This window comes from Urocampus carinirostris, chromosome 19, assembly GCF_059441175.1.
Source record: "Urocampus carinirostris isolate Australia breed hairy pipefish chromosome 19, RoL_Ucar_1.0, whole genome shotgun sequence".
Lineage (NCBI taxonomy): Eukaryota > Metazoa > Chordata > Actinopteri > Syngnathiformes > Syngnathidae > Urocampus > Urocampus carinirostris.
In genome coordinates, this window is record NC_142367.1 from 15678864 (window position 1) to 15696604 (window position 17741).

Genomic DNA, 17741 nt, shown 5'->3' on the forward strand with positions numbered 1-17741 from the left:
AAAAATGTGCGGTTTCACTTAGCCAGTAGATTTTTCCCATTTTAAAATATTTCATCCCATTATAAATATTAACATTAAAATTTTGAGCATCAAATGAGAACAATAAAATTCCTTGAACTTCCCGTCCCCACAGCATGATGGCTTCGATTTAAATATGCAGCTTCAATCTTCGTATGTTCAATGCAAAATCGATTTCTTAGTATTTATTTACACATATTAGGTGAGCAATGTACAGACTTCAGGTTAAAATTCCTTTCCACGAACCTGCCATGCGTATCTTAATATTTAAGCCAGCCGGCTATCTCCAGCGTGGCAGATGCCACATTCGATAACTGTCTCTTTGCAGAATCTGTCACACAAAATTTGTGGCCCTCTGTGCAAGAAACAGGATGGAGTGAACTCATGTCGGACCTTTCGTGCAATAATTTCTATTTTTTGATCAGTAGTTTGGCATGGTTTGAATAAAGCAGACCGACATAATTATTCAAGCAACTAAACAGGGTCATTATTACCTTTTTTAACACTCTTGAGTGTAAGGGGTTCAGAAATTGGAGGGCTCTTTAGTGCACATTTGCAATAGATTGCTCTATTGGCAGAAAATGTCCATTTTAAATGGTAAATGGTCTGCATTTTATAGCGTGTTTCAAGTCAATGAAGACCTCCCAAAGCGCTTTTACAATGTGCTTCACACTTACCCATTCACGCACACACTAACACACTATTTTAAAGATTATTATTTTCAATGCTGTTGATTGTGTTTTCTCTTTTTTTTATTTTATTCCCATGGTAAGAATTTATTTTTCTTATCCTAAAAATAGGTCTTAACATTTATTTGGTTCAATATTTTCCTCATTCCCTCATTTGTCAAATTTTCCTTTATGTTTCACAAGTTTCCATCTTAAAAGATGAACCGCAACCTTTAAAATAAGACCTAGATCTCCTGTAGATGCTAATTCTCTTATTTGTGATTTTCTCAAAACAAATGAAAAAATAAATCAGCCCTATTGGAACATTTTGCGGTTTACAATAATAATAATAATAATAATAAATAATATTGATTCAAATTTCCCCTAAAAGTAAAATAATGAGAGAAATGATACAGTAAAGATTGGGAAAAGATATTTTTGAAATTAATTTTTAATTTTGATTTCTTGCAGTGTAGCACAATCCCTTTGCAACTTTTATTTCAACTTACAGACAAAAGCAAAGCAAAAATATATTTGACCACTAGATAGCACTGTGTTGTCTAATGCGAACGAAAACCAGGGGCAAGAGCACAGCGTGCCAGCAAGATGTCAGAATATCATGGCGGTGACTTCTATGTAGGGCTTCCACTCTGAAAAAGAAATATAAATTTCCTGACACGCTTTTTAATAAAATTGTCATTGGTATGATAGGTCATGTATTTTTGCTTAATATTTATAACAATGTAATTTTTACTGAATGAAGTTTTTTGTACAACTATGAGGCATAAAATATTACACTGTCCCATTAAAGATTAGATTTTTTTTTTAATTTTTAAAAACATTTTTTGCAGTACAGCACAATATCTTTGCAAGTGAAATTATTTCAATTAAAAAAAATTTGAACGTGATAATTTTTACTATTGTTTTCATTTCCATTTCTTGCTTTACATCACAATCTCTTCACACATTCAGATCCATTGACTACTATAGCTAGTGTCTGAAATAACGTCTGCCAGGACGCCTGGGACGTGCATCTTTTACGTCGGGCATACAACTTACAAAACGTCTCCGCCCGGGTGGCCGACAACTTTTTCAAAGAAAAAAAAAATATGAAAGATTTTTTTTTCCAAATGAAACGTTTGCTTTATTCCGATTTCGAAAACTTTGTTCGGTTTGAAAATTTTGGTTCGTTTGGCAATTTCCATATTTGGCAGCCAATCAGAAGCCTCGCATCGAATAACTTTGTGCATCCGGACTTTTCCAAGCGTTATAAGGTAGTGCATTTGCATATCATTTTCCATCGTAGACGCGCAGAGAACACAAGAAAAATGGATAAGTGGTTAGGAATCAAGCCAGAACCTCAGCCCTAGAATATTCAAAAGAAGCTAACAAAATGTATGACGCTACAAAATGTAAATGTACATTAAAAGCATCATGGAAAGAGGAGTTCACGTGGCTTGTAGCAGACGAGGCAACATTGTAAGAATGAAGATGAGTGTATCAACATTTCGTTCAGTAGATTTATAATAAACTTGATTTTAAAGTGTTGTTCTGTTATGTATTCTGATTATCAATCCTTAATACTTTGCAACAATGTTTTTTATTTTTTTTTCGATTACTGTAGTCGTCTTGTTGTGTTTCAAGTTGTGAAAAATGGGGCAGGCAACTTTATGGCTGGGCCGGCAACTTTTCAGAGTTGTCTGCCCTGGTGTCCGCTAACTTTTTCTCATGAGTTTCAGACACTGCTATAGCCATAATTTTTTTACCATTAGTAAATTGCAACCACATTTTCCTGGTTCTTTCTGTTTTATTTCTTTTAAATAAAAGATAACGCTATCAATACGGTGCAAGGACCTCTTTCAATAAACAAGGAATAAGAAATTGGAGAGAGAGTGAGAGGTTGTGTCAGTTGAGATCACTTGGCGCATAAATTATGTATTTTTATCGCACTCAATACCTTAGATTTCTATCCCTTGATATTAACAAGTATAAAAAAAAAGCCTTTGATTGTTCACGGCCTTGGTGGACTCCCTTAATTTGAACACATTGCATTGAGTTGCATAATGAATTGAAACATTCTATTATCCAGTCAGGGCTACCAGGGCCAGCCAGATGGCTCGTTGCACTTAAACTGCGCGCGGAACCAATGACATTTCCAACTACAACACTGAGACTTGTCATGATGCACATTAAAGTACCAACGGTTTTGTCACAAATCTGCATGGTAAAGAGGTGAAACCAAACTGTTTGGGGAGCAGGAAGGAGACACTTTAGAAACTTAATGGAATTGATGGCGCCACACACTGGCTCTTTTTTTAAATGGCTTCTCTTCGAGTATTGATGTATTAGACCCGGATTGGATTTGAGGTTTTGTGAGTGTCTACGTGTGCTACAGCAACAGGATGTGCAATCATGCAAAGCGTCATTTGCATAGAAAAATCAAAGCTCCAATCAGTTATTTCACTTGGAACTGTCGAACTGGAAATGAGCAATCCTTCTTGATTTTTGAGCTGAAGACAAGGATGTGTTTTGATGATTTGTTTGGTTTTTTTTTTTGCTCTCAAAAATATTTTATATACAGGTGTGTCTCAGAGAATTTGAATATTGTGATGTTGTTATTTATGGACTGTATGCAATTAAAAATGTCATACATTTTGGATTTGTTACAAATTAAATGAAATATTGCAAGTATTGTTTTAATATACTGTAACTAATTATGGTCTAAACACATATCTCCTATCATCAAAAAGTGTACTAGTAGACTGTGAGCCATAACCAGCAATATTAAAATAGTCGGGCTTGCATTGGCGGGCCTCTCTTCTGATGAAGGGTTACGTTGCACAGCAACTCAACCTATGTTGTGTTGTGGGCTTCATGTTCGGTGTCAGGTTGGGAAGAGTGACGGGGAATGAATGGTAAATTTAATTCGAACACTGTAAATATTTTTGACGGCTTTTTTATTCATATTTTTTTATTATTTTCAATAAGTTTCACTATATCTTCAAATTGGAACATGTTGAGTTTATAAACTGTTTGTATGTTCTTTTTACCAAGTGTTATGCACAATCGTAATAACTTCTATAATCAAATATGCGATTCTGTATTGCTCTTATAAGTATTTTCCCAAATCCCTATACAATAACGTAAGGAGGGCAAATTAATGAAAGGTTATTTGAAAGGTTTTTTATCCAATTATATGTCAGCATCTACTCCTAAATGCAATGTCTACATCCTATTGTATATTGAATGTTTTAATACAGTTTTATTATTTAAATTTCTGTATCTGAAAAGTGACACTAAACATATAATAACAAAGGCTAGCCTTATACATCTAAAGCATTCCAATTCTGATTTGTGTCGATGTAATGCTAATAGTGAAAATGGTTCCGTTCAGTATATAAAAAGTTATATACAACAGTTATACCGTCATGGTATCACACCAACAGACCCCATTTTGGGTGTATATCGTTAAAGAATCCTTTATAGTCTGTAGTTTGCAATAGTCTGTGATCGGTGCAGCCCTTTGAAACTCTTTGTGATTAAGGGCTATAAAAATAAACGTCACTTGATTTGACTTCATATGGAAGCTCATTAAAAAACTCAAGTTTACTGTTGAAACACTTTATGATAAAAACCTGCGGAACAAACTGTTAAGACACAGAAACGCCAATTAAACCACACAGAGCGATTTGATTGGGTGAGCAGAGCTATGCACAGAGCGCACTTCTCTATGCCCAATGCCGTCTGCACTAAAAGGAAATACGTCAGTATCCTTATTTAAGAAAAATGAGCTTCAACAATCTTAGGTAATTGCAGGAGGGAGAGGAGTTTAAAATTAGAAATTTGTTAAGATGGGACAGAGGCTCTGGCATTATTCTTATTCATGAATTTCCGTCACACAATAAAATAAAATGCGCTGAAAAATTAGATTTTGTTCTGAGAGCAGATTTGGCGTTTCAGCTGAAATTTGTCTTAAAATATATGGTATGTCTCTCTCAAAGAAAAATGAAAATGTTTCACTATTACGGCTCTTTGGGTCAAAAGGTTCCCGACCCCTCCTCTACATTGTGACAGGTGTCCATTTGAAACCTCATATTTACATCGACTATTAACGTGAGTCATCCTTCTTTATTTTACACACATCCTTGCACACATTATTCTTTTTTTAAAACTTTTATTTCATTTTGATGTTTTTGTATTTTCGATTTATACCCTTGCAACTTCGTATGATTAATGACTACAGATAAACTTGATTCGAATATACAGTGGAACCTCGGTTTTCGAACGCCTCTCAGTCCGAACAAAAATTTTGAGAAATTCTTGCTTCGCTGTTTGGTCAAAAAATCGGAGTTTGAACGCCGGTAATGCGTGAGTGCGTGCGCTAGGGTGCGATGCTGAGCGGCGTACGGGTGTAGATCGCTTCTTTCGTGACCAAATGTTATCGCGTCCGGACGTGCTTAGTTTTGCTTTTGCTTTTAATATAGGTGTACGAAGTGTTTTAGCCCCTAATTATGCGTCTGAAGAAAGTAAAGTTGCTACAGGTGAAAAAAGAAAAGCAGTGCGTACAACTATTGCATTTAAGAAAGAAATAATGGCAAAATATGAAGGAGGTGTGCGAGTGTCTGATCTTGCCTGCGCCTTTTGCTGACAACCACAAAGGCAAGAAATCCTATTCATAATTCTTTTCTTTATCCTTTTTTTATTTTTACACGTTCGTGTTAGCGTAATCTTTCGTATGGAAGATTACGATAAAGCAAACTTACGATTAGCCTGGGTTAGCTTTATGTTTACGTTAAACATTCAGGGTGTTGGAACGGAGCCCCCTTTCCAATGAACTGCTCACCACTTGTTGTGGAGACCCGGGTGCTAAATGACTTGTAAACGACCTGATTTTTCGGGTGCTAAATGACTTGTAAACGACCTGATTATTTTATTTTTACACGTTCACGTTAGCGTAATCTTTCGTACGGAAGATTACGATAACGCAAACGTACGATTAGCCTGAGTTAGCTTTATGTTTACGTTAAACATTCAGGGTGTTGGAACGGATTAATACGATTTACATTATTTTTAATGGAAAAAATGATTTCGGTGATTGAACAAATCGGTTTTCGAACAGGGTTCTGGAACAGGTTATGGTCGAGAACCGAGGTTCCACTGTACAAATTAATTTGGATGTGGCCCTAAATGACCTGGTACTACAGGGGTGCAAAAAGCATGCACTTTTATTTGCATTGAATAGAGGTGCTGATAGATGCATACATTGCATGAATCAATGATCTAATTTGTTGCAAATAAATCGATTTCATTGATTGATTGTTGCAGCCCTATAACGGGTCACAGTTATCGTTACCGAGAAAAGTAATTGCGTTCCAGGTTTCTCCCAACAATAGTCAAATGGGTATAGACAACATAGTTCTGCTTTCCAATTTGGATTTGTCGTGCTCGGCGACCCAAAAAGAACTTGGTCAATACAAATCCGACGTGTTTCCGTGCAGTGGACAAACTTCGTGGGATCTAACGACTTCAGAGGCCGCCGAGGTCCACAGGTAGCAGCGCTCCGGCGTCAGCCTATGATTCATGCAGCCACCTCATTTATTCACAACATGGCCACAATATCACTTTACAAAAGGCGGCTTGTGTGTTTTTCCGAGCACGCCGGCGCTGAACCTGAATAATCATCGTCGTCGGAAATGTCAGCGTGCAAACTCGGTGGCCCCTCGGGCCAAATGGCGTGAATTCTGCAGGGAACCTCAGCTACCCGTGGACTTGCGTGATACGTTTCCTGTACGATGAAACACTTTTAGGTGTTGTTACTGTACTTGAACAATAGGGATTCAACAATTACTATATATTTTGGATTATAAGCAACAGTTTTTTTTCATAGTTTAGCTGGGGGTGAGACTCATAATCTGGTGCAATTTATGTGTGAAATTGTTTACACACTACAGACGCTACCCTACTTATGAACGAGGGTTCTGGACGATCGTTCGCAAGTTGCTTCAGTGCTATATTTCCTACGTTTAAGGTTTGTATAAGTAACCTGTGTTGTTTTTACTAAAAAAACAACATTTAATAAAATAATATGCTTTATAAAGTTGAGTTTAACTTACTTTTGGAAGATGAGCATCAAGAGCTAGGCGACTTCCTCCTCCATGGTAGAAAGTGGCCGAAAAAAAGGGAGCCAATCATTTTCGCAACCGCATCAAGCTTTCTTATTCCGCTTTCATTTCAAAAGAAACGCCCCGCCTCTTTACACTTTACACCAACAATATTGATTGGATGCACGAGATGTTAAACAATTAATATCGCAAACTGCTTAGCGCGCTGGAGATACAGTATAGTATGTTTGCATCTACTGTTTTTCGTAACTCAAATGTTGGTAAGTAGGGGAGCGTCTGTATAAGGTCATTTCACATATTATTCTTACACTGAACCGCAATAGGGAGCTCTAGGCCTGTCTTGATAATCCACCGGTGTGATGAAAAATGTTCCCCCCAACTCCCTAGCATAAGTCACTCGTGCAAACGTCACAAAAAACTACTTTGATCTCAATTTTGGGGGAATGCATTACAACAGTAAAGCACAGCGCATTTGCACCTTGTATAAAAATCACTTTTGTGCAAGTTGAAAATATTTACATTGGCAAAACGACACCACCTTTTCTTACCAATCAATGGACACGTAAACAAGTTGCTTTCATTGCGATCAACCAGCAATTTCGAATAGAAATCTTCTGAATATCACATGTATTGAAAACTGTTTTGTGCACTACTATAAAGCTTAGTACGTTAAAATGAACTGTCAGATTATCAACAGATAAAATGGGAGATGACTGTTCAAATGCGACTTATACTCCATTGCGACTTATATATGTTTTTTTCCCACTCATTGTGATTAAGGGCTATACAAATAAACTTGACTTGACTTGACAATTTTTGGCTGGTGAGATTTCTAATCCAGAGATTTATAATCTGAAAACTACGGTACTGTAATGTATGTCCTGCAGAAGTCAGTTTTTTGTGTATATTTTGGAAAGTCGATAATGTATTAATAGCGCGTGCGAACATCAGGGAATCAACATAGGCTATTTCCCCTTTGGCCTGTCTGCTCTGGATGTGAAATACCAAAATAGAATATGTGAGGGTTATTTATGGTATTTTAATCTGTACCGCATAACAATGTATTTCTGCTATACCATGTTTGCATAGTCCCACTAATTTAGCTTGGAGTTTGCCTTAATTCACACTTTTTTGGAGCTGTAGCCGAATATGTCAAGTTAGAACAAACGGAAAAAAAAACATTCTATTAGACAAAAGAAAAGGAATAAGTTAGCGCGCAGCCCTTCAGTGCAGAGGTTCAGGTACCGCAACCTCCCCGTATGGAGTTTGCATGTTCTCCCCGTGCCCGCGTGGGTTTCCTCCAACACCCCAAAATCATGCATGTCAGGTTAATTGGCTGCTGCAAATTGTCCCGAGGTGTGAATGAGCGAGTTAGTTGTCCGTCTCTGTGTGCCCTGTGACTGCTTGGCTACCAGTTATGAGGATAAGCGGTGCAGATAATGAATGGATGGATGGATGGATAATGTGTTTATTTATAATTTATACATAGATCTTATTTATTTATTTTAAGCAAACATTTCTCAGACACTGAAACAGTTTAGATAATTTAATAATTTTATATTGTGCAGTCAGTACCTACGTGCTCAGGTGACTCGCATCAGTAATCATGACAATATATTTATCTATATACTATTTATATAATTATATATATATATATATATATATATATATTTAATGTTGGGAAGTCAGTACCTACTTCTGTTTTTGTGTGTAATTTATATTTATAAATGCTTATTTAGGCTTATGTTTATCCGTTCCTTTATTGTAACTCTAATAATTACCAATCAAAAGTGTGAAAATACAAGGTTATTTTTTGAACTCGCTCATTAAAACGGGCCAATTTGAAGGCAGGTTTTGACACCCATGTTAGTTTTTACGGAAATAACAACTCATTATCAGATCATAAAACTTTTGTACTATTGTTGTTTGAAATATCACATTGTAGGATTTATTTTTATTTTCCCTGATTGATTGGAGAAATAAAAAACAAAACACGGGTGAATCGTAAAATGAAAAGAATCGAGTTTAACGCAATCTACGAAGTCCAAAAAGACGCGACCCTCCTAACAAGTAACAATTTTTGGTTCTTGTTATTTTCTCTGCATTTTTGTCGGTTGAGTGGTGGGCAAGCTGACAATGCCGAGCCGCCGCTGTCACATGGTGACAAGATTGTTTTACACGCCCCCGGCGAGCGACTAAATGTCACCGCTCGAGGATGGAAATTTCGAAGCTGTGTGGTGTTTTATTTTCATTCATTTATTTTTGTAATCCTCATATTGAAGCTGTAGGTGTGACACGAAGCCTAACCGTGCCAGGCAGAGACTCCCCGTGGTGGAATTGTGTTCCTGTGGGCGCTGTCTTTTTTTACTCCACCTATCGATTGCTCTTACGGCTCGATATTGACATCGGACTTGTCCTGATGGATGTGTTCACACAGAACAGGTAGCCTTTGCTCTTTCCAAAACGCAACGTCGTTGTGAGAAGCGACTGGTGCATGAGAATGCTAGAACAGTGTTAAGAGGCCACTGAAAATTGGATTTTTAGTGGGAGATTGGATGGTTTAAAATCACACATTTGAATATCACCTCATTCAGTGTCAAATGTTTCTTTCAAATGAGAAGAGCCCCGGTACCTTTTTTGAATGCATTTTTGAAGGCCAAAAGAAAAAATTCCATAGGAGATATCAAAAGAAAGCTTCAACCTTTATCTTTATTCAGAAAAAAGGTATGTTTCTAGGTTTTTACGTTTTTTAATAAACAACAGTTGCTAAGTTTCTCAAATACACTCATTTCCATGAAAACTTCTGAGAAAAAAAGGCTTTGCAGGAAAGGATGTATTGCAAGCAGAACTTTATACTTTTTCCTAACATATGAACTAAATAAGAAATTTCACATTCTGGATCCATTCATGGATAGAATACTGTTGTCTGTAACTTGAAAGTTTGCGACTCTCTGTCGCCATCTCCTGGCTCAAAGTCATAATGGCAGCCTCAGTCAGCTCATTCCTCAAGTACTAAAAAAATCTATTTTTTATTGTTTTTAAGGTTCAGGTTGGCGTTTGGACTGCATTTGAAACAGGCCTGTTCTTACTTTTAGAATTTTAAGGCTACACGAACCAAAAAAAAAAAAAAAAAAAACGAAAGCGCATGAAATCACTCTCCATCCCTCTTCTTTCATTCCTGCTTCCTAATGTGTTGAGAATCCCGAAACAGAGGTGCTAAAAGTAAGATGAAAGCTGATGGTTGCAATGAAAAATAAAGCATAAGGGCTCTTTGAACTCAGTTGGGCATTGTTAACACATAATTGATCAAGAACATTTTTTACATTATTGCTACTGACATTATTGTTATTTACACTCAATTGAGTTAATTGGTAAAAGATTTAGGTTAATCAGTGTGTGTGTGTGTGTGTGTGTGTGTGTGTGTGTGTGTGTGTGTGTGTGTGTGTGTGTGTGTGTGTGTGTGTGTGTGTGTGTGTGTGTGTGTGTGTGTGTGTGTGTGTGTTTTTATTTATCTATTTTTTTATTATTTTTGACTGATAACGATACAGACTTACCAATAAAGGAGGCCTGTACATAATATTTGGAGTTGATATTCTCACTTGCTAAGTCAAAATCTAAAAACTTCATGCATTTTGAGATACAATTTTCATTATTTGGCAGCTCTGTGACATCAATGGTGTAATTATTTGTACTGGCTTATTTGCTCCAGAACTATGCTCTTTACAAGTTTACAAGAAGCAAAGATTTACACCGTATATGGATGAACAGGACTGTGACATCCACTATATATGGATGGATAGAACTGTGGCATTTTTGCCGTGCGGGCGGGAAATATAATCGAAATGTCCCAGATAAATTAAACAATTCCCATTTAGCTTTTCTAGCAAGTAAGATGGAGTTTGCATGTTTCATTCGTCTCCATACTTGAAGTCCACAGTGCTTTGACGGATGAATGGGAAACTGCAAGAGAATACGGTATAATTATTCATATTAGTACTATGAGTATAATTTAAAAATATTTTTGTTCATGTATGGATACATATGCACCTTGATACGCCATGTAACTGTCAGTGTCAACATGCTTATTTTTTTCCCCTTGACAGTATAAACATGGTTATACTTTTTGCATAGATTTGCCTCAAAACAGTAACGTAAGAGTTTTTTCCTGGAAAGCAAATTTTATTCAGCCCAGGCATTCAGGCAATTACATTCGAAGCTACAATTGCATTAAAAAGCTTAGACGAACTGTCCGTGAATCCACGTCAGCTTTTCAAAGGAACACTCAGCCAGGCATTTTCGGTCGGCGGTTCCAAGCTGAAAGCCTTTTGTCGACGGGGTACTAATTAACCTTGCCAAGTTGCAAAGCCAGATGATTTAGTCCCTGGCGCGTGGCTAGCTCACTTCATTTGTGCCTCGAGGTTCTCCTTTGATTTCATGCTGTTTTGTCTTACGAATCGTTACATGTTTAATCGTTGTTTTTACATGGGAGTTTGTTTGTTTGTTTGTTGTTTATGTTACTTTTTCATTTATTTTTGACGTGACTTGACAATTCTGATGCAATAGGGCGGTGCAATGCAACAAAATCTCAACTACTGTATGTCATTCTGTTTAGACAACCATGTATTAATAAATAGTTATGAAAAATATTTAACTGAACTGTAATTGAATGAAAAACAGTCAGTGCATAATGCTTGGACAAGAATAAATCATTTTTAATTATTTTCAACAGAAAGTTAAAGGCAGGGGTGTCTTTTGAGGTGTCCTTAAAAGGCCAAAGTAGAATATTTTGTTAACAATGCCCAACTTAGTTCAAATGACCTAAAGAACGAATTCCGCTGCAGGAGGTGTGTCAGTGCTTTTCTGCTTTTATCATAGCTGTTCGGGACACACTAATAATCAGGAGAGGGAGGGAGGGGGGTGGAGAGTGATTTCATGCTCGTCTTTAGTTTTTGTTTGTGTAGCATGAAAATGGCGAGAGTAAGAAAAGGCCGGTTTCAAATACAGTCCAAACACCAACGCAAACCTCCAAATAGAGTTTATTCGAGGACACACAGGGACCTTGACAGAGGCTGCAAGGATGACTTAAACCAGAAGATAGCCTAAGTGAGAAGAACATTTTCAAATTCCGGACACCACCATCAAATCATAGCTCCTCACGAAAAACAAACAGCTAGCTTGAGGCTTACTACATTTACTTGAAATCAGCACGGTCATTGAGTAACTGAAACTAAACTTGATTTCCTACATTTGATTTCATGATCAAGCATTTTTTTTAAATGCACAGTTCTAAAAATTGATCAAATTACTTTGAATAAGTAATCAGTAATTTATTGTTGATGATGTGTCATGCTGCAATTTTCCCGGGTTAACCGCTTATTAACAATGGTATTACTGTCTGGTACTTTTGAAGATAATTCTTTGCCACCCATTTTAATGTTTCCTGAAAAAAAAAATTGCTTTAGTTTTGCTCATTATCTTTATTATTGTTAACCGTTACTTTTTTACATGAAATGTCAACAGTAAACTAAGTTCCTCCATTCAATTATATCGGAAATGTATGGATTTTAAAAAATTGATTGTAACTGTGTTCTTAAAAAAAAGTCAAGAAACCAGTCAAGGTTTACAAAAAAATGATTTCTGGATAAAATTACACACAAAGCATCCAGTCACGTTCTATTTGTCAACGTGTCAAGCTCCTCACATATTCTAGGTTTATTGGGAACCCCACCAAAATGTTGCGTTATTGTGATGTAGTGATGCCTTTTTGAGGATTTTCAATGAACCTGAAACTAAGGATTTATTTCCTCCCGTTGGCAGATTATAACTTGAACCAGGCACATATAAATGATCACTATCCACACGTTGAATTTAACAGGATTTCTACCTTTTTACAGTTATCGGTGTATTTGTGTTCCAAATGTAAAATTGTACTTTTTCACTTTGCCGGTGTAAAAGCTCATTTATTATAGACCTGGCATCTTACCTTACCTGGCAGGACGTCATTTGCATTCAGCAGACATTTACACACAATGCACACGCAATCATGCTGTCATTTGGGATCGATTGATCCCCAAAAATTATTTCACTGCACCACAAAACCTGATACAGATTTAGATTTTTGTCTAATAGTGCCATTGTTGACTCTAGATGACAAACCTCCAATTTCTATTTAATTAGGGAGGGAATAAATAAACACATCTTAAGGCGCTGAGCCACTTTTCTCCCGATACAGACGCGAACGAATTAGGTTCCGGACGATAGTAAGTTGAATTTGTTCGTAAGTTGCTTCAGTTTCATTTTCTATTTGAGAGCTTTATATAAGTATGTTTAAGGATTCTATAAGTAACCTGCATTTTTTTGTACTAAAAAATAAACATTTCCCAGTGTTCATTTTACCAATGAAAAGTGATGAGTCCCGGGGACTCGCATGCTCAAAAATCTATGGGTCCCAACAGAGATCTATGGGTCCCCAAAATTTACTGTTATCGAGGTTGAAATTGTAAATCGGTGACAAATATATTATAAAAATCAATATATTCATTCAGTTTTAATCATCAAATTATTAATTCATTTTCTGCATCAAATTATTGTTGGTAATATACCGATTAAAGGGATAACCACAAACCTGTCTTTTTTTTCCATTTTCTCCTTTTAACTTCCTTTTTTTCTTAACTTCTTTATACAACATAATAATTCGTAATGTAATGCACCAAAGCAAGTGAGCTGTTTGAGAGCCGGCTCTCTTGAATGAGTTGAGCCGAAAAAGCGGGTTCTCTAAAAAGAGACTGACTTTTCACCTCACAACCTGAGATCGGCGTGCAGACGAAAACTCAAACCGCGAGACCAAAACAACATCTACCGGATCTGCCTGACTAAAAGTTTGGAGTGCGGTAAATCTTTGTTTAAAAAAAATGTAATCGGGTAATAATGACAATTTTGTTTCAAAAAAGTTGCGTCTGGGCATGTTGATTTGAGACTATGCGTCCCCAGCAAAAATGATGCGTCTAGGACGCGGGGACGTGGGCAAACGAGAACACTGATTTCCTAAAATAATATGCTCTATAAAGATAAAGTTGAGTTTAACTTACTTTTGGAAGATGAGCTTCAAGAGTTGGCCGACTTCCTCCTCCGTGGTAGAAACGTGGCTGAAAAAAAGCACTTTACACCAACCATAATGAATGGATGCACGAGATATTAAACAATAAAAATGTCATAGATCTTAACGTGCTAGAGATAGTATAGAAAAAGACAGTATAGAATGTTTACACCCGAACTAGGAAGAGGAAGCGGATTTTTTTTCTTCCGGGTGGATGCTGGGTGACCTCTCACAGCGCCACGCGGTGGAAAGGAGAACTACAGTAATGTCCTGTACTGGGAAAAATGTTCACACAATACAAAATCCGTCCGGGGATTTTTCAACATCCTGAAAAAAATGTTCGTATCTATTGTTTTATGTAGTAGGTCGCAAGTAGGGGAGTGTCTGTAATTCTCACGTCCCTATACAATCACACAAAACTGTAAAGCTACATCAAATTTATCTTGACTACATATTGAAAGCTTTATTTCCATATTCTGTTTGTTTTTGAGTTCTCCCCTTGCACTTATGTAGGTTTCAGATTATGGGATGTTATTAAAGGCTACTCAAACAAATATGACTTGACTTGATCTGATTTCATTATAATGTTGCTGCAATGGCACTGCACTACAGGCAAATGTACATACAGTCTACAACTATCTCCCTGTAAATATTACCTATCCATCCTAATACTCGCTTTCATTATATTTCTATGTTTAAAGTATTTTACTACATCTTTATACTGGAGTTCCACGTCTTACCTTGTAAATAATGCATGCTACGTTGTTATCATTGACATATTGAATTGTGATTTGTGTTCATAGGGTGTCTGCGCTGACCCCAACATTGCCTTGGCCCTCGCTTCGGAATCCAAGATAGGAAAAGAGAAGGACGAGGAGCGGCTCATTCCCTTTTCAGAGACACAGGCCCTCAAGTTAGGTAGAGCTGGACTTCCTACAGGCAAGCCACCCCTCATATAACCACACCCCCTTCAAACCCCCCATAAAATCATCACTATCATCATCATTTAAAAATGGAATACGGTTAAAACACAATCTTCTCTGATGGCTTCTTTCTCCTAAAATCTGACTTTTCTGATAAGTGTTTCTTAATGACTCCATTTGTGGTATTTTTTGACTGCCCTGCATGCTGCTTTGTGTTTATAAGATAAAAAGCTATTTGATAAGACTTCTGATCCTTTTACAATTGATTTCAGTACTGCAAATGCCTAATGACGCTTTAATCACCAGCTAAACTAAACAATTTGGCTGTAGATTCAAAGGACTATTCCTCAATGTTGATTTCCTCTTGCTCTCCCTAAATCCCTGACTGATCCAGTAATACCCGCTTAAAGGCACCTCGCCATGTTGCCACTTGTACCGCCAAAATCGAGCCAACTGCCAGCCTGCTGCGGGCCATTGCTACAAGTGGCCGCCATTCTTTTGGCGGCAAACACAATTTAGACGAGAGCCGATAAAGCCGCAGTGTCGCCCGGCTGGGGTTGAGTTTCATTACACCCCCGAGGACTCGCATTGTCAACTATGATTTTCATCTGCCTGCCACATTTAGCGCAATTCAGCACTGTCGGGGACACAAGTAAATAGGAAAGGATACAATTTTTGATCCATTATCGCTTATAGTCCCATGGTGGCTTTTCGTAATCTGACTTTTCATTATTGATTGGACTTTCCTACAATGAGGGTAGCGTGGCTGCAAAGTCGTGGAGAAATCATGCTTATAACTTCTTGATAAGGTACTGCTACTATGTAAGAAAAAAAGCCCAATCTACAATCGTCGAACAGAATAATTTACATGTTGCGGAATGTTGGTTTAGTTAATTTCACATTGCTGCATCCTCAAGGTCGTTCTTCCTCTTTGGGGATGCCTCTTCCCTTGATTACCTTTCACCTGTCAAAATGAATCAGTGTAATCCTAGGACAAGGATTTTGGGACCTTTTTAGGCTAGGGATTTTTCTCTTTTTGTGTAAAAGTTGTTGGAAACAAAGCAACAAAGGTATGGACAGAATTGTGTTCGGTGGGAGGGCCTGACATTGCAAAGGAAGCTTTCACCCCAAGTTTGAATGAAGGAAGAAAGGAAGGCATGAAGGTTGGAAGGAAGGAAGGAAGGATGGCACAAAGGAAAGAAGGCACAAAGGTTGGAAGGAAGGAAGGAAGATACAAAGGCCTGAAGGAAGGAAGGCACGAAGGTCTGAAGGAAGGAAGGAAGGAAGGCACGAAGGGAGGAAGGCACGAAGCTCGGAAGAAAAGAAGGAACGAAGGTCGGAAGGAAGGAAGCCATGCACAAATGTCTGAAGGAAGGAATAAAAAGACAGAGGGAATGCAGCATAAAAGAACGTATTTTTATGAAAAAAGGAGGGCATTGAAAGTAAAGAAAATAAGAATGAAAAAACTAACAAAAACACTGGAGAAATACAGTTTATATAGGAAGAGTCCCAAGTTGCATGAATAAAAGAATAGCGATATGTTGGAGGAAAAGGTATGAGGAAAAAGATTGGAAGGTTGGTCATAATTATTACCTTTTTCAGACGCTTGCTGTCTTTTCAAACCTCTTTGGGGTGTTTAATAATTCAGGGGCTTCTTTTTGTGATGTCAATTTTGTCAAATATTAATTGGTGGATAGCTTAACTCTTTTTGTGATGTAAACCTTTCCTATTTCAGCTCTCCAAAGCCATCACAGAAGAAAAACAAAGTTCTATTATAATTTCCTTGACGTGTGGTATATGAATGTGGATGCTTTGAGTCACTTAAAAATGCACTTTTAATGTTTTTTTTCTTTCGTTCATTCTCTGTTTGGTCTTGCTTGGATTATAATTTTGTTTTATTGGGATGCTTTTTGAAGCTCAGGGCGACCTTTTGTTACTAATTGGCCCACAGGGGTTATATTTTCATATGGATTTTTAAAATAACTCTTCATGTTATTACTATGTGGTTACTCTGTTTTTATTATGTTATTACCAGGTTGTAATTATCAAAAGTGGAATCATATTCGGCTCTGTCAGGCACTAAAACATCTTCCGTGTGTGAGTGTATGTATGTATATATATATAACATATATTCACACACACACACACATCGACTCATCATAATATTTTTAAAGAATTAATCATGTGTTTGCAGACACTGATAATTTCAATGATTTCTATTGCTACTTTGTAATCAAATTTTCCTAGAAAATCACAATGGCCTATCGCTGATGAACTATTTTCATAACCGGTCTGCGTACTACCCAGTTGTTCTCAGGGGACCACCTGGGCATCACATTGGTGCACCTCCTTCAAGATCTAATAATTCAATATTTATTTAATGCACTTAACATAATTAAAGAATCGTTTTTACGTGATTCGGGTTAAGTAATTGTATTTCTGATCAACTTTTACGAGTTTTTCCCCCTGATTTCTGGGTTCCCCCAATCTGATTTTAAGTTGTTATACATTCGCTTGATACTCTACCCAATAAAAAATTATATATCTTTATTTATAAAGCTTATTGATAATGATAGTAATATATTAGATTTGGAAGCTCATTTCAGGACACCCAAGGTCGCTGAACACAGAAAAAACTCAACAAAATTAAAAGCTAAGTACAGTATAGGCCATGTGCAGCAGTTTAAGACGGATGGACAGGTGGCTTTTGAGTTTGGATTGAAAGATGGACAGGGTGGCAGTGTTACGGAGGTCAAGTGGTAGCCCATGCAAGTTTATATTTTTGTATACGGCATTTAAAATAATGAATAACCTTAATAATAAATTCACTAGCTGTTTGTAAATCAATAACAACGCTAAAACATATTCGCTTAGGATGAGGTGACTGAAAACGTAAACGATTCCAGCAGCTCTA

The 17741-nt window shown here is 37.0% G+C and overlaps 1 protein-coding gene across 2 annotated transcripts in view; it reads left to right on the forward strand.

The window, feature by feature from the left end:
• The window catches only part of slc39a11 (solute carrier family 39, member 11), a 90991-nt gene that overhangs the window by 32647 nt on the left and 40603 nt on the right, over nt 1–17741 (forward strand). The window contains exon 5 of one of the 2 annotated variants that reach the window (XM_088323378.1): nt 14708–14843. In XM_088323378.1, coding sequence (XP_088179504.1) covers nt 14708–14843 — 136 coding nt within the window. The remainder of the gene's footprint in view (nt 1–14707; nt 14844–17741) is intronic. The other variant, XM_088323379.1, reaches the window with a different exon arrangement.